The 24,783-nt window shown below is 41.9% G+C and overlaps 1 protein-coding gene across 1 annotated transcript in view; it reads left to right on the top strand.

Annotated features, from left to right (window-relative positions):
* PRKCE (protein kinase C epsilon) overlaps positions 1–24,783 on the top strand; it is a 483,732-nt gene that overhangs the window by 315,099 nt on the left and 143,850 nt on the right. The window contains exons 6-10 of the mRNA XM_023531274.1: positions 8,364–8,381; positions 9,663–9,860; positions 12,324–12,420; positions 15,175–15,374; positions 20,756–20,929. Of these exons, the coding sequence (XP_023387042.1) occupies positions 8,364–8,381; positions 9,663–9,860; positions 12,324–12,420; positions 15,175–15,374; positions 20,756–20,929 (687 nt within the window). The remainder of the gene's footprint in view (positions 1–8,363; positions 8,382–9,662; positions 9,861–12,323; positions 12,421–15,174; positions 15,375–20,755; positions 20,930–24,783) is intronic.

Genomic DNA, 24,783 nt, shown 5'->3' with positions numbered 1-24,783 from the left:
TGAGGCTGAAAACAGCTATGCTGGGAACAGAGGGTCGGAAAGTGCTGACCATTGACACACCTGGTGTCTTCCTGTGTGAGGTTCCAAGACAGTCACGCCTCCCTTTCTAGTATTCTAGAACACAACCTCGAAAGAAACAGGGCCTGCCTGAAGTCTTTTTCGATGCTAAGTGACATTAAAAGGAAGAGGAAGAAAATACAGAATAGGAATCTTGAATGTTTCGAGCAGAGGAATGCTGCATTTTTGGAAAGTTGCAAGGGGTTTCCAGGAAGCATAGAGCCTGCTTGGATGGGACTCTGATGAGGCCATGTCTGGGTTTTTGTAAATATATTAATTATTGATCTGTCTAGGGAATTCAAATGAAGATACCATCATCTCATAAATATTGATATTTTAAGAAAGCAGCGCAGACACCCAGACGTCACTGTTAAGACTGTGGGTCTCTGGATGACCCGGGAAGAGGCAGGGCCCAGAGATGGTGTATTCAGCTCTGTTTTGGCAGGAAATGTTCTTGTGCCTGCTCAAGTGAAGGATGAGAGAATGAGGCCGCCTAGAGCAAGGATACCTGTTCATAGGATCCCTGGGAAACGTGAGGGAATCGGGCCACATGGAGACTGGAAGGTGAAGGCTGTTGAGAATTTAGGGCCCTCAGCAAAAGTTCATAGATTTTCTCTTTCCTGTTTCTCTATTATCCTGACTTGGCCATTTTCCCCTTGCTCTCCTCATACTCCTGTGACCCAACTCGACTCTTCTTGATCTTCCTTTCCCTTTCTTTCCTGTCCCTCCCCTCCCCTCTCTTGACTTTATTTTTTAGAGCAGTTTTGGGTTCATAGCAGAAGGCACAGAGGTTCTGCATATACCCTCTGCCCCCACATACATTGAGCCTCCCCCACCATCAACACCTACCCCCAGTGGTACATTCGTTACTATTGTTAAACCTACATTGACACATCATAATCACCCCATGTCCAAAGTTTGTGTTGGGGTTCACTCTTAGTATTGGACAGTCTATGAATTTACGAATATATAATGACATGTTTCCACCTTTACAGTACCACATAGAATGTTTTCACTGCCCCCCAACCCTCTGTGTTTACTTCTCTCTCTTGATCCTTTCTCAGCCTCAAGTCCTTTTGCCCATGCAGACTCCTTGTGCTGTGGAGAGAGGGTCATGCTGAAAGCGGCCAGCATGAGCTAGGGCAGAGTCCCGTCTTGCCCTAGGTTTAAGCCTGTTCTGCTGCTATTATTACTTAGAAAAATAAATCAAGATTTAGTGACCCCCATCATGCATGCAGGGTCAGCTGGGCAACAGGCAATTGGCCAGTCCTAGTCTCTGGAAAGCTTCGGATGTTGTTTCTAGTGTAATCAGGACTCCCAGTCCCTTATCTGGTGACAATTGGTTCCCATTGTGACCCCGTAGAGCTACCCCTCTACCCTCCCTTTCTTGTCTTCTGCCCGAAACTCTTCAGTCAGGCACTCTGCCACTCCTACCAACTCCCATTACACAACTACACAATTTCCTGCTCGCAATCCTTTGTTCTCCGTCTCCGAGCATGGCGTGGCTGACTGTAACCTGTTGTGAAATCAAGCCATTGCCCTGGCTCATCCTCAAGGGCCAAATCAGCCTAACATAAGAAATTTCTGCGGGACACATGGGCCTGCCTCTTTCCTCAAGCATGGCTTTATCATTGTTCTCAGAACCTTTTCTTCTCTCCTTGGAAGAATTTCCAACAACGTGACCCACCTCACTGCAGTCCTCGCTTTAATCTCAGCTATGAAAAGGTTAGAAATGTGGAAGCGAAAATGAAAGCCAGCATGCCTGAGCCTCCATCTGTCCTAAGGATGACCCTGTTGCTGCAGCATCACCCAGCACATAGTAGGAGCTCAACAAATGTGATGAAAATTTACGTCATAGTAGTGGAACGATTCTCCTTTTAAGAGCCACATCGAGGCTGCTCTGTTTCTTCCGAGCACAATTCATCCAGGCAAACCCGACTGAAAAAGAATACAGCCTGGAAAGAGAAGCCTTACAGACGCCCCAGGGCTACAAGTGGCAACCCAGCTCTGGTGGCTGCAGTGCTCACCAATAGTCATGGGATGGGAAAGGGTGGGAATTTGGATGCTTTGTTAGGCCCACATGACTGTGAATGAACCTCAGGTTTCTTCTGGTTCCAACTGGCACATCCACTTTCTTGTACTGACTGGTCTGCAGGTTTCTGGTGTCACCGCCCCCAGCTTCCAGGAGCCTCAATATGGCTGCCTGAATTATCTCAAGTTGCCTTTCCTCAGCCACCTTTGCTTTCATGTTTCTAGACTTTTCAAAGCACTGTCAGATCAGTCTCATGACATGCATTTTAACTGATAGGTCATTTGGATTTTTTTTATACGTTAAGACAAGTACACAGATCTCCCAGAGAAATAAACAGTTTTAAAAAATAAAAAAACGAAGTCCTCAAAGACCATTTCTGTTTTGCTGACCTGCCAAACCAAGCTAATTGCTTTGTTGGTATGGATGGATCCAGCTTTTCAACACCAGAGGGTGCCAGTAGTTAAGTTATGTACCCAAGCTACCCTTGCTAAGAAATTCTCTCTTAATTTGGTCACTTCATTCCTGTCTTTTCTGTCACCTTGTGAAGAGACAGAGAAGACTTTTATGGGGTTGGTTGGTAGGCAGGTGCAGGTAAGGTGAATTGAGTAACAAAGGGCAGCTGTTGCTAAGGGGCATGAGAAATGAGACAGAATTCAGAACAGAATGCTGTTGCCTGGAGTACGCGATGGGCCTGAGGATTTTTAGGCATCGTTAGTAATAACTCAGTTCATGGAGTCAGCACCATGGCTTGGCTGAGGTGGAGCTTTCTTGTTTGTTTATATTGTCTGAGAAAGCCCTTTCCCACCAGCACAGCACCCCCAAACCCTGACCTGTGGTTCTGTGGGCATCTTCAGCACCACAGCTCAGTTGAATACTTCAGGCCTAGGTTGGGGTCAGAGGCATGGGGAGGGAGGGGAAGGTGGTATCTGAGTTGTCCCTCCCTCGAGGCCAGTGATCAAGCCTTGCAAGGCTGGCAGGAGGTCTGGCCATCCTTCCTGGTTTCATTCCAGAAATGAATATGTATGTACGTACGTATGTATGTATGCGTATGTATATGTATGTGTGTGTATGTGTAATAGACTTTAATTTTTAGAGCAGTTTTAGATTCACTGCAAAATTGAGGGGAAGGCATGGAAATTTCTCATTATACTCCCTACGCCGACACACAGATAGCCTCCTCCACTATCAACATCCCCTACCAGAGTAGTGCATTTATTATAGTCAGTGAACCTACACTGACACATCTTTATCACTCAGTTTACATTAGGGTTCACTCTTGGTATTGTACAGTCCATGAGTATAATGTCCTGTATCCACCATAGTAGTGTCATACAGAATGGTTTCACTGCCCCAAAAATCTTGTGTTCTGACTACTCATCATTGCCTCTGCACCAGTCCTTGGCAAATCCTGATCATTTTACTGTCTCTATAGTTTTACTTTTCCAGAATGTCATATAGTTGGAATCACAATATATATTTCAGACTGGTTTCTTTCATTTAGTTAATATGCATTTAAGTTTCCTCTATGTCTTTTCATAGTTAAATAGCTAATTTATTTTTAGTGCTGAATAATATTCCATTGCATGAATGCACCACAGTTTACTTAGCCATTCACCTACTGAAGAACATCTAGGTTGCTTCCAAGTTTCGGCAATTATGAATAAAACTGCTGTAAACATCAATGTGCAGATTTTTGTGTGGGAATATGTTTTCAGCTCATTTTGGTAAATACCAGGAATGTGATTGCTGGATGATATGCTAAGAGTATGTTTAGTTTCTTTAAAAACCACGAAACTGCCTTCCGAAGTGGCTGTACTTTTTTCCATTCCCACCGGCACTGAACAAGACTTCCTGTTGCTCCACATTCTCACCAGCATTTTGATGTTGTCAATGTTTTGGATTTTTGGCCACTCTCATACGTGTTTAGTGGTTTCTCATTGTTTTAATTTGCAATTTCCTAATGATGTGGAACATCTTATATGCTTTTATGACATCTGCATATCTTGTTGGTGAGGTTTCTACTCAGGTTTTTTGCCCGTTTTTTAATTGGGTTGTTCATTTTCTTATTGTTGAGTTTTAAGAGTTCTTTGCATGTTATGGGTAACAGTCCTTTATCAGATGTATTTTTTGCAAATATTTTCTCCCAGTCTGTAGCTTGTTTTCTTATTCTCTTGACAATGTCTTTTGCAGAGCAGAAGTTTTTTAGTTTAATGAAGTCCAGCTTATCAATTATTTCTTCATCGATAATGCCTTTGGTGTTTTATTTAAAAAGTCATCGTCATACCTGAAATCACCTAGATTTTCTCCTGTCATCTTCTAGGAATTTCATAGTTTTGAGTTTTATGTTTAGGTCCCTGATCCATTTAAATTTTGCGAAGGGTGTAAGGTCTGTGTCTAGGTTAACTTTTTTGCATGTGGGTGTCCATTTGTTCCAGCACCATTTGTTGAGAAGATTGTCTTTGCTCTCTTGTATTGCCTTTACTCCTTTGTCAAAGATTAGTTGTATATTTACGGGGGTCTCTTTCTGGGCTTTTCCTTCTGTTCCATTGATCTGTTTGTATATTCTTTCAACAGTACACACTGTCTTTATTGCTGTAGCTTTTAGTAAGTCTTGAGGTCAGATAGTATCAGTCCTCCAATTTCCTTCTTTAATATTGTGTTGGCTGTTCTGGGTCTTTCGCCACTTCATATAAACTTTAGAATCAGTTTGTCAATATCCACAAAATAACTTTCTGGGATTTTGATTGAGGTTGAATCGAATCTGTAGAAGACGTTGGGAAGAACTGACATCCTGACAACATTGACTCTTCTTCCTACCCATGAACATGAAGTAACTTTCCATTTATTTAGTTCTTTTAAAATTTCTTTTATCAGAGTTTTCTGGTTTTTCTCATATAGATCTTGTACATATTTTATTAGATTTATACCTAAGGATTTCATTTTTTTAGATGCTAATGTAAATGATATTATGTTTTTAATTTCAAATTCCACTTGATCATTGCTGGTATATAGGAAAGTGATTGAGTTTTGTATATTAGCCATGTATCCTGCAACTTTACTATAATCATTTATTAGTTTCAGGAATTTTTTTGTCAGTTCTTTCAGATTTCCTCTATAGACAGTCATGTCATCAGTTTTATTTATTTTTTTTATTTCTTTCCAAATCAATATGCCATTTATCATCTCCTTTTCTTTAGCTGGTACTTCCAATACAATATTGAAAAGGAGTGGTTGCCTTCTTCCTGAAACTAGAAAGCTTCTTGTTTCTCACCATCAGGATGGTGTTAGTCATAGGGATTTTGTAGATGTTTTTTATCAAGTTGAGGAACTTCCCATCTGTTGCTTGGTTTCTGAAAGATTTTGTCATTAATGGGTATTGAGTTTAGTCAAATGCTTTTTCCGCATCTATTGATAGGTTTAGTGATTTTTTTTATGTTTAGCCTATCAATGTGATGAATTACATTACTTGATTTTCAAATGTTGAACCAGCCTTGCACACCGGAGATAAATCCCATTTTGTCTTTTGTACACTGTTGGATTTAATTTGCTAATATTTTCTTGGGGATTTTTACATCTATATTTACATCTGAGAGATATTGGTCTGTAGTTATCTTTTCTTGTAGTGTCTTTGTTGGTTTTGGTAATAGAGTAATGCCGGCCATAAAAAGTTAGGCAATTTTCCCTCTGCTTCCATCTCTAGGAGATGTTGTAGAGAATTGGTATATTTTATTCCTTAAATGTTTGGTAGAATTCACCAGTGAACCAATCTGGGCCTGGGACTATCTGTTTTGTAAGGTTATTAATTTTTGATTCTGTTTCTTTAATAGATATATGCCTTTCATATTGTCAATTTCTTGTGTGAATTTTGGTAGATTGTGTCTTTCAAGGATGCTTTTGCTATATCCTACTAATTATAATAAGTTATATTTTTATTTTTAATCCATTCAAAATATTTTAAAATTTATATTGAGATTTATTCTTTGACTTGTGTTATTTAGCAGTGTGTTATTTAATTTATAAGTATTCCAGCTATCTTTTCATTAGTTGCAAAGATTTTCCAACTATCTTTTCATTATTGATCTCTAATTTACTTCCCCTGTGGTCTGAGAGCAGACACTGTATGATATCTATTCTTTTAAATTTATAAGGTGTATTTTATGCCTTAGAAGATGGTCTGTCTTCGTAAATGATCCATGTGAGCTTGAAAAGAATGTGTATTTTACTGTTGTTAGATGAAGTAGTCAGTAGATATAGTAATCAAATCTATTTAGTTGATCGATGGTGCTGTTGACTTCAACTATGTCCTTACTGATTTTCTGCCCTCTAGATCTGTTCTTTTCTGAGAGAAGGGTGTCGAAGTCTCCAGTCATATTAATGGACTCAGCTTTCTCCTTGCAGTTCTATTTTTACTTCACGTATTTTGATGCTCTTTCGTTAGGTGCATACATATTAAGGATTTAATGTCTTGGAGAATTTGCCCCTTTATCATTATGCAATGTCCCTTATTATCCCTGATGACTTTCCTTGCTCCGAAGTCTGCTCTGTCTGAAATTTATATAGCTATTCCTGCTTTTTAAATTAGTGTTAGCATGATATATCTTTCTCTGTACCTTTAATTTTAATCTATATATGTCTTATATTTCAAGTGCATTTCTTGTAGGCGGCGTATAGTTGGGTCTTATTTTTTGATCCACTCTGACAGTCTCTTTTAATTGGTGTATTTAGACCGATGACGTTTAAAGTGATTATTGATATAGTTATATTAATAACTACCGTTTTTCCTGCTATTTTCCATTTGATGCCCTCGTTCGTTGTTTGTTTTTTGTTTGTTTGTTTTTATCTCAGTCTTTCTGGCTTTTGTGGTTTTAATTGAACATTTTGTATGATTCCATTTTCTCTTATCATATCAGACTTTTTTTTTTTTACTTATTTTAGCGACTGCCCTAGAGTTTGCAATATACATTTACAACCAATCCAGTTCCCTTTCAAATAACACTCTAATGCTTCATAGTGCAGGTACCTTATAATAACAAAATGATCCTATTTCCTTTCTCCCACTCCTAGTATCATTGCTGTCATTCATTTCACTTATATATAAGCATATATATTTATGTATGTAATACATATAAGCATACATAATTGAATACATTGTTGCTCTTATTATTTGGAAAATGGTTATCTGTTAGATCAATTAAGAATAAGAAAAATAAGTTTTTATTTTAATGTCACTTATTCCTTCTTTGATCTTTATGTAGAGCTGGGTTTCTGACCTACATCATTTTCCTTCTCTCTGAAGAACTTCTTTTAATATTTCTTGCAAGGCAGATCTACTGGCAACAAATTCCCTTCATTTTTGTCTGAGAAAGTCTTTGTCTCTCTTTCACTTTTGAAAGATGATTTTACAGGGCACAGAATTCTATTTTGGTGTTTTTTTCTCTCAATTATTTTAAATATTTCACTCCACTCTCTCCTTGTTTGCATAGTTTCTGAGGAGAAATCTGATGTAATTTTTATCTGTGCTACTCTGTAGGTAAGGTGTTATTTCCTTCTGGCTTCTTTCAGGATTATTTTTCTTTATCTTTGATTTTCTGCAGTTCATATATGATATCCCTAGGTGTCGTTTTTTAAGTGTGTGTGTGTGTGTGTGTGTGTGTGTGTGTGTGGCGGGGGGATTTGGTCATTTATCCTGCTTGGTGTTCTGTGAGATTTCTGGATCTGTTGTTTGGTGTCTGACATTAATTCAAGGACGTTCTCAGTCATTTTTGCTTCATATCTTTCTTCTGTTCCTTTTTCTCTCTCTTCTCCTTCTGGCATTCCCATAACACATATGTTATACCTTATGGTCCCACAGTTCTTAGATATTCTGTTCCCTTTTTTTTCAGTCTTTTTTCTCTTTGCTTTTCTGTTGCGTAAGTTTCTACTGACATATCTTCAAGCTCTGACTATTTCCTCAGCTATGTCCATTCTACTAATGGGTCCAGCAGTGGCGTTTCTCATATCTGTTATAGTGATATTGATCTCTAGCATTTCCTTTTGATTCTTTCTTACAATTTCCATTTCTCTGCATACATTGCCCATCTGTTTTTACATGCTCTCCACTTTATTGATCAGAGCCCTTAGCATATTAATTACAGTTGTTTTAAATTCCTGGTCTGATAATATCAGCATCCCTGCCATGTCTGGTTCTGACTCTAATGCTTGTTCTGTCTCTTCAAACTTTAAAAAAAAAAACAATTTTGCCTTTTAGTATGCCTTGCGATTTTTTTCTTAATAGCTGGACATGATGTACTGGGTAAAAAGAACTGTAGTAAATAGACGTTTAGTAATGTAGTGATAAGGTATGGAGGGAAGAGAAGTGTTCTGTCGTCCTAGGATTAGACCTCAGTCTTTCTGTGAGCCTGTGCCTCTGAACTATAAGTTCAGGTTTTTCTCCCCTCTTAGGTGGGACGGGATGGCTAGAGTGGACTGGAGTTGGGTATGTCCTTTCTCCCACATGGAAGGCTAGAGCATGCTGACCCTGGGTATTTTTCTTCCCCCAGGTCAGTTAGGATCTGATAAAACTACAGTAGTTTGGGTTCTGTTAAAATAGTTTCTCTTGATGACAGGCCTTGTTAAGAACTGAGTGCTCTGGTGTATTTTAAAAAATTCCCTTTTCCCTCCTTCTGCTAGAAGCATAAGGAGCTTTTCTCTAATATTCACTATGAGAACCTGGTTGAACTTCTAGAGGTAAAACTCACAAAGTGTAGGGGCTCCCTCTGACTGGGCCTGCCTAGTTTTTGACTCTCAGACTTTGCCACTCTGAGACTCCAGCATTTGTTCATTTCAATTCAGATTTTCGGACCCAGCAATGGTTCCCTCAGAAATTGGTGTGGGAGGAGTTTCTGCTCCGATAAGTGGTGATTCTCTATAGCTGTTTGTCTGTCTCTCCTATTTTGGGGGCAGCAGTTTGCCCTGTGACCTTATTCTCTTTTAAATCTAAGAAGAGTTGTTGATTTTTCAGTTTGTCCAGCTTTTTACTTGTTAGGACAGAGTGATGACTTCTAAGCTCCTTACAGGCTGGACTGGAAACCAGAATTGTTTGTTTTCTCCTTTGATGTCCCGCACCAAGGACAGCTAAGTGATGCGGGCAAAACGAAAACATTCGAGCATGGCCTTTTCTCCTTTGAAATTGAATTTTAGATTTGAAAGGTGCCTTGGAGGTCACCTCATTCAATCTCCTCATTTCCATTTTCTGATGAGCATCTTGGTAGGCTCTGCCAGGGCGTTCTTCTCTGGGTACTATTCCCACATTTTAGCAGAGTAATAAAGTAGACTGTGTACATGTGACCCATTTGGGTTCACAGTCCAAATGAACTCTCTTCAGATAAACCAATTAAGTTCTTCCATGTTCCTGAAAGGAAATTTAAATGTGATATTTATTTAATTGATAAACAGTGGTTATCTGTGTTTGATGGATGATTTTAGTTCTAGTGATGGGATGATGGCTGATTTTTATTTTTTTCTCTTTGTCTTTCTGCATTTTCCAAATCCTATCAAACGAACAGGTATTACTTTTACAGTCAGAAAAAAATAGGGTACCGTTTTAGGCCACGAACACTGTGAAGTTTCTTCTCTATGTCTCCTAACAGTCTGCAAGATGAACGTTCACCGGCGCTGCGAGACCAACGTGGCTCCCAACTGCGGAGTAGACGCCAGAGGGATTGCCAAGGTGCTGGCTGACCTCGGCGTCACTCCAGACAAAATCACCAACAGCGGCCAGAGGAGGAAAAAGGTAGCTGGCCCTCCGATGGGGTTTCTGGACCCCTTTGTGTGCTAGTACATCTATGCTGGCTCCCTGACAATGCCCTGGAGTGGGGTCGTAAGATTGCCAGGCTTGAGACACTGTACTCAAAACACCATGAAAAGAAAAGAAAAAAAAATGTTACCAGGCAGGTAACATTAAAGTCTCCTTTAGTTCCAGAAGTTGGGGGGTGGCAGAGGGGGCGGGGGGCGGGGGGGGAAACAAAGCAAGTCTCAGGTAGTCTATTTCTCAGGGGAACATAAACTTTGAGATGAGGACTTTGGAATTTTCTCTAGAAAAGACAGGGCAACTCTAGACAAGGAAATAGACTTATCTGCCTTCAGAACTGGCATGAAAGCAATGTCAGTGTTTGAACTTTGTTCCTGGTATTACTGTAATGAGGATAAATGGATGAAGAGCTGGAACCACATTCTTTTCTAGGGAGCAAGCCAAGATTTGTGATAGTGCCGGCACTCAGCTGCCCGAGGAATATTGTTAATGCCCCATGACATGAAACATCTGGGCTTTTCTTTGGAGACCAAAGCCTTGTCTCTATCCATGTGACATTCTGAATGTCAGTAGGAAGAGATCCATTTGTTAAAATGTTATTTTGGTAAGTCAGGGCCCACAGATGTAAACAGAGCTAAAGGCATCCATAGCATTTTGTTTGAAGGTCCTTCTTATCCTTGGCTTCTAGCCTAGAAAATTTAAGAGGTCTCTGAAAAAAGTAAGTTATGAGAAAATCAGAATGAAGTTAAGTAGGCAAGAAATCTTGGTGGAGGTGGAGTGAACAGGGGCCCTCACTGCTCAATATCAGGCATTCTCAAGTCTAACTCTGGGTACCTCTATAATCCTCCTAAATGTACACTCTAAATTTTTCCCTAAAGTACTTTCCGAAGGGCTCTGTGTTTCCCTTCTCATTTTAGAAGCTTCTCATGCCTTTCCCCTGGTGCCTCTCAGAAGAGCCTTTTCCCTTGAATGAGAAGGTGTGGCTTGTTTCCATCTTCTTAAACTACTTCTTCTCTACCTTCCCAATAAATAAAGCTGTTTTGCAAGGGTCACAGGAAAAAAGGTCTCTTTTCCTGGGTAACTGTGACATTCTGTGCTTCTGGAGGCTCTTCTCAACTCTATAAATCCCAGTGGAGGAAACAGGACTTAAGTTATTGACCCAGAGCTTTGAAATTGCAAGCAGAATGAGAGCACCCAGGAGTGCTAGGGTCCCACTGCAGAGGTGGGTTATGCATCACCTTCTGATGACAGTGTCAGACACACACATTGGTGAGCTCCTAGAGAGCACCCTTTTTCAGGAGATATGTTTTTTGTTTTTGTTTGTTTCCTCCTTGCCGGAAGTCAATTGAGACAGTCTTTACTGTCATGAAAGATTTAAAAGAAAACTGAGTACCTGCCCTCTCCCCCATAATAACATGAGCCATAATGTCAGTGGCCAGGCATCATCTGTCTATCTGAGATTTAGGGAGCCCGGTGGTAAGAAGCCAACATGGAAAAATTCAAGAAGGAACAGAGTAAAAGACTAAGGGAGTTCAGTCCTGATATTTTATTGCTAGGATGCTTCTGGTGCAAAAGCTGAAAAAAGAAGCCAAGTGAACCAAGTAGAAGCTCAAGTTAGAATGAGAGAACAGAAGAGAAGTCCCCCCTGGTCAGAGCTAAAAGGGCTCCTTTGCAGGAGTGTCAGGCTTGCTGTAGCTTTCATTCCCTTCATATTGCCCCTGGCAAGTAATCAGTCCATCATCCAGAAAGGACATGTGCACACAGCTGGTAATCCAAGAGTAAAAGGGGACAGAAATGCTTGTCTCTTAGTCCAAACCACAGACTTTAATGGGAACTTGAAGTGGGTATGCAAGCATCTTTGCCAGGAAATAGACTTCACCGGGGGGTGTTCTATTAAACTTTGCCAACAAATATCGATACATCTGAAAATATCTGCCGAACATCTATTATGTATATCACTTTGTGCAAGTCACCAGGGGCAGCACCGATACTGGATAGAATCTTACCTTTAAAGAACCTATAGTCTACCCGAGTAGAGAGCCCCACACAATATACACATACAGATATTATTAACTAAAGCTGAACAAAATAATAAATGCCAGACCGATGTTAGAGACAAGTGTCAAATTGCTTTGCATGAGGTAACTTGCATTGCTTGGGTAGGCAGGAGAGGTTTTATGGAGGGGGTATGGTTGAGCTTTGCTTAAAAAGGTCAGTTATATTTGAACAGAATAAAAATTGAACGAGCTAAAGTCTCTCGTTTTCTTCCCATTAATTGGCAAATGAAACCTCGAGTCTATGCTATCAGAATATCAGTTCAAGTGGTACTCTACACCAGGCACTCCTTGGGTGCTTGGTATAGTATTTTGATGCCTTTGACCTCAGAGAAATTCACTACCCTCCCTCTGATGCCTCTCTTCCCTTATTCTCTTCCCTTCCTTCTAGCTCGTGGCTGGTGCTGAGTCCCCGCAGCCTCCTTCTGGAAGCTCACCCTCTGAGGAGGATCGGTCCAAGTCAGCACCTACCTCCCCTTGTGACCAAGGTGAGCCCCTCAGATTTGCTTCTTTACGTCTGAACTTGGTCATGGAAGGACGAAGGAGCTGAGGCCTCTCCACCCAAGAATGACCTTGTTAGGAGAAACAGCCAGCAAACCTAGAAGGTCTTCAGACACCTTTCTCTGTTGGCTCATTTGTTGTCCTGCACTCTAATGAGGCTTTTTTGAGGGTGAGGCATTAGATGACCTTGTCTGCCTTACATCCCTTCCAGGCCAGCATAAGAGGGGAAGAGCATGTGAAACTCTATTTCTTTCTTTTCCCTTTCCTCCTTTCCTGGTTCTGAGGGCAGGAGAGGGGCGGGTACAGCCCCTTCTGTTACCTCTCTACCTCAGTGTCTGCTCCCAGGCCTGCCAGCATAACTCAGTTAAATTCGACTTCCTTCCTTCCTGATTCTAATTGTCACACCCAAAACCTGAGATCAGGGCAAGAGTTGGGTGATGGGTAGGGGAGGATGTCTCCTATCCCAGCCTGGGTGGGTGGGGATAGGACGAAGCTGGGAAAGAGACCGCAAGAAGGAGTGAGGAAGAAGCCAGCTCTGGGCCTGATTCCCTTCTGAAGCTTAGTTCAGGCTGTCTCCTTCTTTCCCTTAAGAATATGCTTAAAGTAATTAGAAGTTTCTGAATTCTGCAGGCAAGAATTCTTAGACTGCGGAGAGACCTGACACACTTAAAACCTCCTCTGGTGACCAAAACCAAACTTCCCTGGGAAGGGCTGTATGCATCTGCAGAACAGGACTAAGCATCATCGCTGAACAATAGCGCCTTGATTTTTTTGTAGCCCTTTTTGTATTCATTATCCAAATGTGATGCTCGCACCAGCTCTGTGTTGGTGCTCCAGTGCTGTCTCCATGTTACAGGGTGGGAAGTGAGAGGTCGGAGCGTTGAAAAGGTTTGTCCAAATGTTAGGCTATAAGCCAGTGGTAAGGGCGAGACCATACCCTTCCTGGGTTAAGGACCCCACTCTCAGAATCTGTGCCATCAAACCCTGCCTGAAAGTCATCACTATGACCCAGTTCTTCTTACCCAGGAGTAAATAAAAGAGCTGCAGGTGTGGTATACAAATCCTAAGGCCACCAAATGATTGGGCCGAGTCTCCCTTCATGCTACTCTGATTCACTTTTTACACATTTATACTGTGGCTCATTCCAAAAATGGTTTGGCCCGTTCGTCAGTTTTCTGACAGTTCTCTGCCACCTGCAGATGAGTAGGTCTTTCGCTGGCCCGGTATGGGTGTTTTCATGTTTCCCTTTTTAATGCTAAGACCTCCTCTGAGAGCTTTAAGGAGACAAGAACACATGGTAAAGGAACCCCAAGTGGGAATGAGGTCTCTCTAGGCCTGGCTGCTGCCCAGCGTACTTGTCAAGCCTTGGCAGGATGCAGTGCCCCTCAGGACCCTCTCTCTGCCCCCCATCAAAGCAGGTACCAGTATTACCCAGCAGTGACGTGAGCGCATATGGATGTGAAAAGCCTCTTAGCAAGACACACGGCATTACAGAACAGAGATAAGATAGTTTCTCTTTCCTCCATTGTAAGAACACATAGAAAGACATTTTCTTCAAGCTGTAGTATCCCTAAACACTCAAGTTCTATCTTCCATAATCCTTTAAATAACTTGACTTGGAATCTGAGACTTTACTTTATGCCGTGAATAAAAAGTTATACTCGGTTAAGAGTAAGTGATAGGGAACTGCTGACTTGGTGCGGGGATGTCTGGAGACGCAGAAGCTCTCTTCACCACCTCCAACACATCTCAGGGGAGCCAGACTCAGATCTAAAAGACATCGCCCGGTTCCTCGAACAGGATCTCATGGGCCTCAGTTTTTCCGAAAATAAGTGAAGATTTCTTTATGTCAAGCAGCACCTGATCGCTCATGCCTGATTCTGATTCCCAAGAGTTAAGAGGCTACAGAATCTCAGTTTTATCAGTGAGCATCCTTTAAAATTGGATTATGATCGAGATACCCATTTGTACACAGAGGAGTGTATGTCTTGGTGAATGAATTGCTAACAATAAAGCTTCCTTAAATAGAAAAGATCAAAGGATCATCCAGCATTATCACCCCTAGGGAGGGAATTCAGGTCACATACTCTAGAGGGGCGTGAGACTGTCTCATGGTTGTGAAATTGTGCTGGGGAATCCCTGCCCCATCTGAGATAAATTTGTAGCGGTGTTACTTTTGAGAAGCAGTTCTTTGGTTAATGATATGCCCATTCCTCATTTGGGTAACTGAATGAGATGGGGATTTAGAATAAACCCAGCAACAAGGCCAAGAACGTTCTTTAGAAAAGGTAAAATAATTTTATCACCAGTGATTGCACAATTCTTGATTAGTCATTGATCTTCAAAGGTTACCTGTCACCTGTAGAACTCTGCAAGTTTCCAGGGAAGGCTGGGGTTCTTGCACTAACCAAGAATAATGGAACAGGCTGCAGGCCAAATGGCTTTCAGAGAGGCGGCCAGGTTCCCGAGTGATCTGAAGGAGTTAGTTGGCAGGGACTGTGTCCTCTTCCTCTTTGCATGCTTAGGCCCCGCTGTATATTAGTTAGGTGCCAGTGAAAGTGTGTAGAGCAAATGAAGGAATATAAATGGATACCACACTGGATCTGTTGCTATGAAGAACCAAAAAGAGTGTTGTGAGCTCATGGTGGGGTGGGCGGTGGGTGGATTCTGAGTATTGAGTCTTCGTGGGAGGGGCTCATGAGATGCGTGCTAATGCAATATCTTGTCCCCCTTGGCCCTAGAAATTAAAGAACTTGAAAACAACATCCGGAAGGCCTTGTCATTTGACAACCGAGGGGAGGAGCACAGGGCAGCATCATCCATGGATGGCCAGCTGGCGAGCCCCGGTGAGAACGGCGAAGTCCGGCAAGGCCAGGCCAAGCGCTTGGGCTTGGATGAGTTCAACTTCATCAAAGTGTTGGGCAAAGGCAGCTTTGGCAAGGTCTGTGGCGTGCGTGGGTGGAACTGCTGATTTTCTTTACCCTGTGGCAGCCGTCGCCTCATCCTTTTGATCTAAGATTAAGCGATAAACCTTTCAGCCTGGTCTTGTTATGTTTTCCTTCCTTGTTGAGTAGAAATGGGCTGAGGCCAAGCAGAGAGGAGCCAGGGTTCTGCTGCTGACTGACTGTGGGACTTCAGTCATTTTACCCCTTTGGGATTCAGTTTTAACCGCTTGTCAAATCGAGATAGGAATCAAGTGACACAGTGAGTGAGAAAAGACTTTGAAAAGTTTAAATTGCTTTACGTATACTTGGCATTCCACTATCAATAATAGTAACTGGGTTTGTTTTCTTCAGAGATCCATCTGAAATTCTGGTTTTAATTCATTAGGAAGACTGAAAATGAACTCTAGAATCTCTGCCCCCAGTGAACTTTGGGCTCAAAGCAAATCTTAGCATGCATTACTTTGGAAGTTAACTCTTATGTAACTGACTGTTTTGGCACTTACTAAATGTTTTATTTATCCTCTGCTTGTGGCAAGAGAATGAGAATAATTATCCCATATCTCGGATCAGGTCCTCTGTCCCCGGTGCCGTTCCCCTTATCCTGCTCCCTACTGAGATGGACACAGTGGTGTGGGGTATGGATACAGAAGGTGCCTAATAAAGCATTCATGGTGACAAGCTGCCATTCTGAAGGGGGAGGGGTGAGAAGAAAAAATAATCTCCAAATGTTAGGCTATAAGCCAGTGGTAAGGGCGAGACCATACCCTTCCTGGGTTAAGGACCCCACTCTCAGAATCTGTGCCATCAAACCCTGCCTGAAAGTCATCACTATGACCCAGTTCTTCTTACCCAGGAGTAAATAAAAGAGCTGCAGGTGTGGTATACAAATCCTAAGGCCACCAAATGATTGGGCCGAGTCTCCCTTCATGCTACTCTGATTCACTTTTTACACATTTATACTGTGGCTCATTCCAAAAATGGTTTGGCCCGTTCGTCAGTTTTCTGACAGTTCTCTGCCACCTGCAGATGAGTAGGTCTTTCGCTGGCCCGGTATGGGTGTTTTCATGTTTCCCTTTTTAATGCTAAGACCTCCTCTGAGAGCTTCAAGGAGACAAGAACACATGGTAAAGGAACCCCAAGTGGGAATGAGGTCTCTCTAGGCCTGGCTGCTGCCCAGCGTACTGTCAAGCCTTGGCAGGATGCAGTGCCCCTCAGGACCCTCTCTCTACCCCCCATCAAAGCAGGTACCAGTATTACCCAGCAGTGACGTGAGCGCATATGGATGTGAAAAGCCTCTTAGCAAGACACACGGCATTACAGAACAGAGATAAGATAGTTTCTCTTTCCTCCATTGTAAGAACACATAGAAAGACATTTTCTTCAAGCTGTAGTATCCCTAAACACTCAAGTTCTATCTTCCATAATCCTTTAAATAACTTGACTTGGAATCTGAGACTTTACTTTATGCCGTGAATAAAAAGTTATACTCAGTTAAGAGTAAGTGATAGGGAACTGCTGACTTGGTGCGGGGATGTCTGGAGACGCAGAAGCTCTCTTCACCACCTCCAACACATCTCAGGGGAGCCAGACTCAGATCTAAAAGACATCGCCCGGTTCCTCGAACAGGATCTCATGGGCCTCAGTTTTTCCGAAAATAAGTGAAGATTTCTTTATGTCAAGCAGCACCTGATCGCTCATGCCTGATTCTGATTCCCAAGAGTTAAGAGGCTACAGAATCTCAGTTTTATCAGTGAGCATCCTTTAAAATTGGATTATGATCGAGATACCCATTTGTACACAGAGGAGTGTATGTCTTGGTGAATGAATTGCTAACAATAAAGCTTCCTTAAATAGAAAAGATCAAAGGATCATCCAGCATTATCACCCCTAGGGAGGGAATTCAGGTCACATACTCTAGAGGGGCGTGAGACTGTCTCATGGTTGTGAAATTGTGCTGGGGAATCCCTGCCCCATCTGAGATAAATTTGTAGCGGTGTTACTTTTGAGAAGCAGTTCTTTGGTTAATGATATGCCCATTCCTCATTTGGGTAACTGAATGAGATGGGGATTTAGAATAAACCCAGCAACAAGGCCAAGAACGTTCTTTAGAAAAGGTAAAATAATTTTATCACCAGTGATTGCACAATTCTTGATTAGTCATTGATCTTCAAAGGTTACCTGTCACCTGTAGAACTCTGCAAGTTTCCAGGGAAGGCTGGGGTTCTTGCACTAACCAAGAATAATGGAACAGGCTGCAGGCCAAATGGCTTTCAGAGAGGCGGCCAGGTTCCCGAGTGATCTGAAGGAGTTAGTTGGCAGGGACTGTGTCCTCTTCCTCTTTGCATGCTTAGGCCCCGCTGTATATTAGTTAGGTGCCAGTGAAAGTGTGTAGAGCAAATGAAGGAATATAAATGGATACCACACTGGATCTGTTGCTATGAAGAACCAAAAAGAGTGTTGTGAGCTCATGGTGGGGTGGGCGGTGGGTGGATTCTGAGTATTGAGTCTTCGTGGGAGGGGCTCATGAGATGCGTGCTAATGCAATATCTTGTCCCCCTTGGCCCTAGAAATTAAAGAACTTGAAAACAACATCCGGAAGGCCTTGTCATTTGACAACCGAGGGGAGGAGCACAGGGCAGCATCATCCATGGATGGCCAGCTGGCGAGCCCCGGTGAGAACGGCGAAGTCCGGCAAGGCCAGGCCAAGCGCTTGGGCTTGGATGAGTTCAACTTCATCAAAGTGTTGGGCAAAGGCAGCTTTGGCAAGGTCTGTGGCGTGCGTGGGTGGAACTGCTGATTTTCTTTACCCTGTGGCAGCCGTCGCCTCATCCTTTTGATCTAAGATTAAGCGATAAACCTTTCAGCCTGGTCTTGTTATGTTTTCCTTCCTTGTTGAGTAGAAATGGGCTGAGGCCAAGCAGAGAGGAGCCAGGGTTCTGCTGCTGACTGACTGTGGGACTTCAGTCATTTTACCCCTTTGGGATTCAGTTTTAACCGCTTGTCAAATCGAGATAGGAATCAAGTGACACAGTGAGTGAGAAAAGACTTTGAAAAGTTTAAATTGCTTTACGTATACTTGGCATTCCACTATCAATAATAGTAACTGGGTTTGTTTTCTTCAGAGATCCATCTGAAATGCTGGTTTTAATTCATTAGGAAGACTGAAAATGAACTCTAGAATCTCTGCCCCCAGTGAACTTTGGGCTCAAAGCAAATCTTAGCATGCATTACTTTGGAAGTTAACTCTTATGTAACTGACTGTTTTGGCACTTACTAAATGTTTTATTTATCCTCTGCTTGTGGCAAGAGAATGAGAATAATTATCCCATATCTCGGATCAGGTCCTCTGTCCCCGGTGCCGTTCCCCTTGTCCTGCTCCCTACTGAGATGGACACAGTGGTGTGGGGTATGGATACAGAAGGTGCCTAATAAAGCATTCATGGTGACAAGCTGCCATTCTGAAGGGGGAGGGGTGAGAAGAAAAAATAATCCCTGTTCGTATTAGAAAAAATATTGAAGGGCAGAGAGCCTAGGAAGCTGATTAACATTTCAGCTAAGATCCAGGATTATTCCGTGGCTCTTCGCAAAGCCATGCCTGTGAGTAAGTGCGAGTTGTTTTTCTAGGGCCTCCTGTAGCAGAGAGGCCCTGCCCTGGGGCCCAGGCGCCTGGCTCTGAGAGTTCCCTGGGGTCACATGCCCTCCTGCGTCAAGGACTCTTAAAAGCAGCAGCCCTTGGGTCAGGAGACTTGCTCAATTGCAGAGCCACTGCACTCCTAAGGGAATGGTTCTGTGAAGCCTGCAAGGCATAGGGCCTGGTTCCCAACGCATCTCACGTGCCCCATCTCACCCTGAAATCACTGATACGGGATGGTTACTGGGCTTACTTAAATGACCAAAGCCGAAGTAATCACATTCTTCAGAGATTAGCTAACTAAGAAGCAGACCCCAGTCGTCTGGCAGACACAGCCCTGGGATGTGAGCAGGTTTCATTGTGAGCAAGGTTCATGGGAGATGAGCAAGGTTCATGGGAAATGAGCAGGCTCAGTCTCCAGGTGTCCGGATCTTATAGGCAGGATGGGAACTTTGATGACTTCAGAGCGTTTAGATTGTTTCTTAGGAAAAATCGCAGCCAAGGTGAGCCAGTTTTTAAGAGTTTGCATTATATGTGGGCAGCAAAAGGTCTTCAGGGTACGATCCTCGGTTCCCTCATTGAGCTTCTGTGTTACTGCTCTTTCGTTCTAACAGCTTAACCGGAACTGTACTTAGGAGTTAGTTATTGGGAGAAAGGCTTGTCACATTGGTTGGGAAATGAGTGCAAAAATGTCAAATGATAGGAAAACTTTTAAGAGATAGAGCTATTCATTTGCTCTCTGGAGAAGGAATTACATTTCCAGCTTTAAAGCCATATAGCAGAAACCATAAAGATAAACAAGGAGAAATTTGACTGCATAAAGATAAATGAAACTGATCCTGTTTAATAGTGAAAATATAGAAAATTATGAAACAGGTTTAGAAAAACCTTTGCAGAAAGTAAAGTGTTAGTATCTTTATATACCAAGCTCATACAAATACATAAGAAAATAATATAAAACTGTAGATCACTGGATAGAAGAAACTGACGAATAGTTCACACAGGAGAAATAATTAGAAAACATATTTTAAAAGTTTCATTACAAGTTAAAACAGCATTGAGGTAATATTTCATACACATTACATGAATGAAATAACTTTTTTAAGTGAAAACACCCAAAGTTGGTAAATTGCCATGAAGCTGAAGCACTTCTCCAATGCTAGTGGCAGATTATATTGTACATTCTTTTTGAAAATGAGGAATGTGCAAAATATTTAACCCCATAATCACTTCTAACACTATCTTAAGGATATGACCCAAAAGAAAAAATTATATGTACAAAAATACTCGATACAGTTTATATAATAATTACGTATTACTCAACTGTCTAATATTAGGTAAATGGTTAAATAATTGTAATATATTTACTTGAATTGAGTGTCAGAAACCATGATAATGGTGGAGACTGTAGGAAAATGCTTATGAAATAATGTTCAGTTAAAAAATGTTATGCTACATTTGCTACACTGTAATTACAAGTGTGACAAACATATATGAGCATATGAATGATGAACAGATATGCGTTGAACTTTTCTTTGCCTGGACACTATGTTAGAGGTTAAAATAAATAAATGATAGTACCTGTATTGGGATGGATAGTTTTTCTAAGCACTTTTTAAACAATGTTATACTATTTTAAAAACAAAAGAAAAAAGGAGTTAGTTTTTAAAGCACTTGGTATTGACTTGTGTTTCTTCTTTTGATTCCCTACGTGTAGACTGATGGGGTGGTTATGGTTGATTGCAGGTCATGTTGGCAGAGCTCAAAGGCAAAGATGAAGTGTATGCTGTGAAAGTCTTAAAGAAGGATGTCATCCTTCAGGATGATGATGTGGACTGCACAATGACAGAGAAGAGGATTTTGGCTCTGGCGCGGAAACACCCATACCTAACCCAGCTCTATTGCTGCTTCCAGACCAAGGTATGTTTAAGACGAAGCTGGTGGACTGCCATCTTGGGGTCGTGCTAGAAGACATATAATCTCATGACTGTCAGATGAAAAATCAAATACAGACCCTCTACATTCTTTCTGAGACCTTGTGAAGTGAAAAGGGTTTTACCCTTGAAAAGATCAGGATGTGTTTCAACAGCCTTCTCTTTTTTAGGAGCATGGAATTTTCCATTCAAGGTTGTGCTCGTGAAGGTTTGAAAGAGTAATAGAACCCATTGCAAATGTATCTGGACAAAGCCAAGTGACTAAACTCTGTGTTTGCTTGATACAAAACCCAGCAGGCATTGTTAGTCCTGGCTGTGCCCCTAACTATCACTTAAGTTCTGTGTTGTCTTTAGGTCAAATGAAAAAGAGTAACAGCCACCCTAACCACTTCTAACTTGTATAATGTCATACGAGGTAAAGGATGTGAACAAATATTTAAAATGCCATAGTGAGAAACAACTATAGGTGGTATTTAAAATTTACCACGTAGGAGCCTGGGAACCAGAAGGTGGCAGTAAAGAAACAAAGATAATCTACATTATGGAGTCTGAGTATCATAACTGATTCGTTACTTAGTAAAGAAGAGAAATGCCAACATTCTTTATAAAACTCTTATTACCTCTTTTTGGGGGGTAGAGGGGGAAAGAGAGTTAAAGTCTTTTAGGGTGCCTTATGGATTTGTAGTCCTTGGCTTCTTGCAAAGGCAAAGGCAACCTCACCTGAAACTGGAGCCCAGTGGTTTGTCCCATCACGGACAGGCGAGTCCTTGCTCCTTGGCATACATTTACTTCCTCATCATTGCAAGTGCCTGTTTTCCACTTAGAATTCAACAGTTACTCATTTGATCATTTGGCAAATTTTTATTTTATCGTATTTTATTGATTCATTCCCTTGTGCCAGGTATTGTGCCAGGTGCTGGAGATACAGCGGTAAGCGAGGCCCTGTTCCTGACTTAGGAAATTGACCGTCTGTTTGGCGCACTGCTTCCCAAAAGGTGTTTCTCGGAACGCCCTTCCCTTGAGAAACTCTAATAAAGGACACTGTGGCCCATATTTTGGGACACTGCAGTCATGACCTTTCTTAGAGTGTCTCAACATACATTTGCTTATTACAGTCCCTGAGGGAGACATACAATGAAAAAAAAAAAAAAAAAAGGCTACCTTTATTTAATCTATTGTTTCCCAATTATTAGATCCCAAACTCTATCCGTCCCCTTCCCACACTTAGAACCACTTATCTAATGGAATTTTGCCTACCCCTCTGATCTCTGAGGAGAATAAGAAATATCTTCTGAAAATCTGGAAATCCTTTTCCTAAACAAGTACAGGACTTATTAGTTATTCTTGTTTTTGGCGTGTGTTATGGAATGCCTAAGATTTGTGGGTCTGTGCATTTGTGTGTATATATATACACACGCAAAGCCCAACATGATAATAGAGGATCAATCTCATGGTCAACTTTCTTCTTTTCTCCACTCAAGCATAATTCTAAACTAATGAGAAATGTATCTTATATTTCTTTACCCTCCATGGTGCCTATCACAAGGCCTCACACCTGGTAGATGTTCACTATCAGAATTGGAGGGTTGGAAGATTTTTTTTTTTTTAAATGCTCTCTTCTACTCTTTACATCAGTGAGAAAATCAGATCCCAGGGAAGTAAAGGCTTTTACCCAGAGACACTCCATATTGCCCTAGTAGGACTTAACCATCTGGTCTCTGGGACTTCCTATCAGTGGGGCCTTGCTCTGATATCACGTTGCTACTCTCTTATGCCTGACTTGGCACAGGGTCCCCTCTATGGGAAATCCCCCCCTACCCCTAGCAGGTGAGCCATCTTTTTCACTTCCCAGTGGGGAGGGGGCGGGGTCCTTGAGCAGGAATCCACACCAGCTTTCTTTCTTTGGACACATTGCTATGAGACCCAGCATCCTAAGAGGGGTCCAGCCTAGTTGTAGGGACTAGGCTGTGAAACCCCTGTACATGGTCGATCTTGGGGAGTCACCGTGGCGCGTCAGCTTCTCTACACCTCCCGGTGAATGAAGGAGTTAAGAATAGATGTCTTCAGTGTCAGCAGTGTTCTCCTCAGGGCATTTTAGAATATCCAGACTGACTTTTCTCATGGTGTGGCAGCTTTTGGAGCACAAGGTGGTGTTGACTGACACCATGGGTTTCCTTTATGGCAGCACAGTAACCAAACTGACACAGAGATTGGGGAATGGGTGGTTGGAGGGTGAGGGTAGGGAGAGAAGAGACTTTCCTCTGTAGTTCAGGGATTTAGTAGCTCTTTTCTCAGGCCAATGTCAGGTAGCCACAGTTATGGGAGCAACTTTGCTCCCCCTCTCCCATGCCACCATTACTCAGAACACAGCACACGTCACTACACAGCAGATCTATGTTCATCTGACTTTTCTAAAGCAAATCATATTTTACCCCACCGAAAGACCTTAGCTTACTAATGAAAGAAATCATATGAGGAATCATTTTATAACCCCCCAACTTAACTTTTAGAAAATGTGACTTTTTTTTATGACGACCACTACTCATGGTTTTAAAGAGTAGCTATTATTCACCTGACTCTGAGGTAGGTGCTGGATGTGAGGTTATCAGCAAAAAAGGAAGATGATTCTCAATTGGAGGGGTTTATTCAATAAGGAACCGGGAGGTCATACTAATTTCCGTAAGCAAACAGAGAGCAGCAAATGACATTGCATAGTTACATTCCGGGTCGGGGTGTTCAAACCAAGAGGACTCGGAGGAGAGGGTACTTGTTAGGGTCTGGAGAAGGGAAGGAGCTCAAGCCAGGCTTCGAAGAGTGGGAAAGGTTGGGACAGGATTGGGGTGGGAATGGGAGCTGGATTCAGCAGCCATAATTCAGTCCTGCTGTAGTTTCGCTTTTCCTAAAAAGAGAGGACAGTTCATCTGAGCCACTGTGAACCTGGTTTCAACTAAGAGTCTACATGATTAAGGAACACAAGACCTGATGGCAATCCTACTAAGATTTCTTGCATTTTTGTTTAATTTACGCACACAGAGCATCAATAATGCTAAGTCAGGTATAATTATTTTTAGGTAGCCTTTATTTTTCAGTATGTAGAAGAAATGGCCCCTATGGAAACATTTTTTTGAGAAGTACTGATAGATTGCATACAGCTTCTGGCCATGAACTACACAGGCTGCCGACAGGACTTGCAGTGAGTGAGGTACGGGTAGCCGGTCTGGTGGGATGACCAATGGCAATGATTTGTGTAAACACATTGGCATCAATCATGAGGTCAGGTCACGAGTTAGTTCTGGTCACCATAGCCCGCTAAAAGACCTAGTTACAGTTAAAGAATGATTTGGCTTTTTCTGTACCAAGCCCACTTGCTTTTGGCTCATGTACTCTGATCTTTCTCCATGAAAAAAAGCAGACGAAATGGCTCCAGCTTTCCAGTGCTAGTGTGAAAGGTAGACAGGCCAATAGTTATGCCAATAACTTTAATTTTAATCAAACTCAAACCGGTGTTTGATTTGAATTTGCTCTTTTAAATGCTAGAATAACATGAAACAACTAGAGAAAGCTATAAAACTGTATCTAATTAGCTATGAAACTGTATCTAATTAGCTAGGAAAAGGGGATTAGGGATTTCTGACTCCAGCCAAGACGGAATAGCCTCATTCCTTTCAGGTCCTCTCTTTTAGCTAAAAAAAGCCTGGACATAGTTCTTATTCTATAAAGGCATTGTGCTCATCAAGACTGACATATAAAGAATTATAGCAATCGTATTATCTGTTGACACTAAAATTTTCATATGATTTAATGGATGGTGTTAAATTAGCAGCAGTGTTTAATATTTTC

The sequence above is a fragment of the Pteropus vampyrus genome, unplaced genomic scaffold (genome assembly GCF_000151845.1).
Source record: "Pteropus vampyrus isolate Shadow unplaced genomic scaffold, Pvam_2.0 Scaffold66, whole genome shotgun sequence".
Lineage (NCBI taxonomy): Eukaryota > Metazoa > Chordata > Mammalia > Chiroptera > Pteropodidae > Pteropus > Pteropus vampyrus.
Note: the sequence above shows the minus strand (reverse complement) of the source record. Positions and strands in the feature narration are given on the sequence as shown.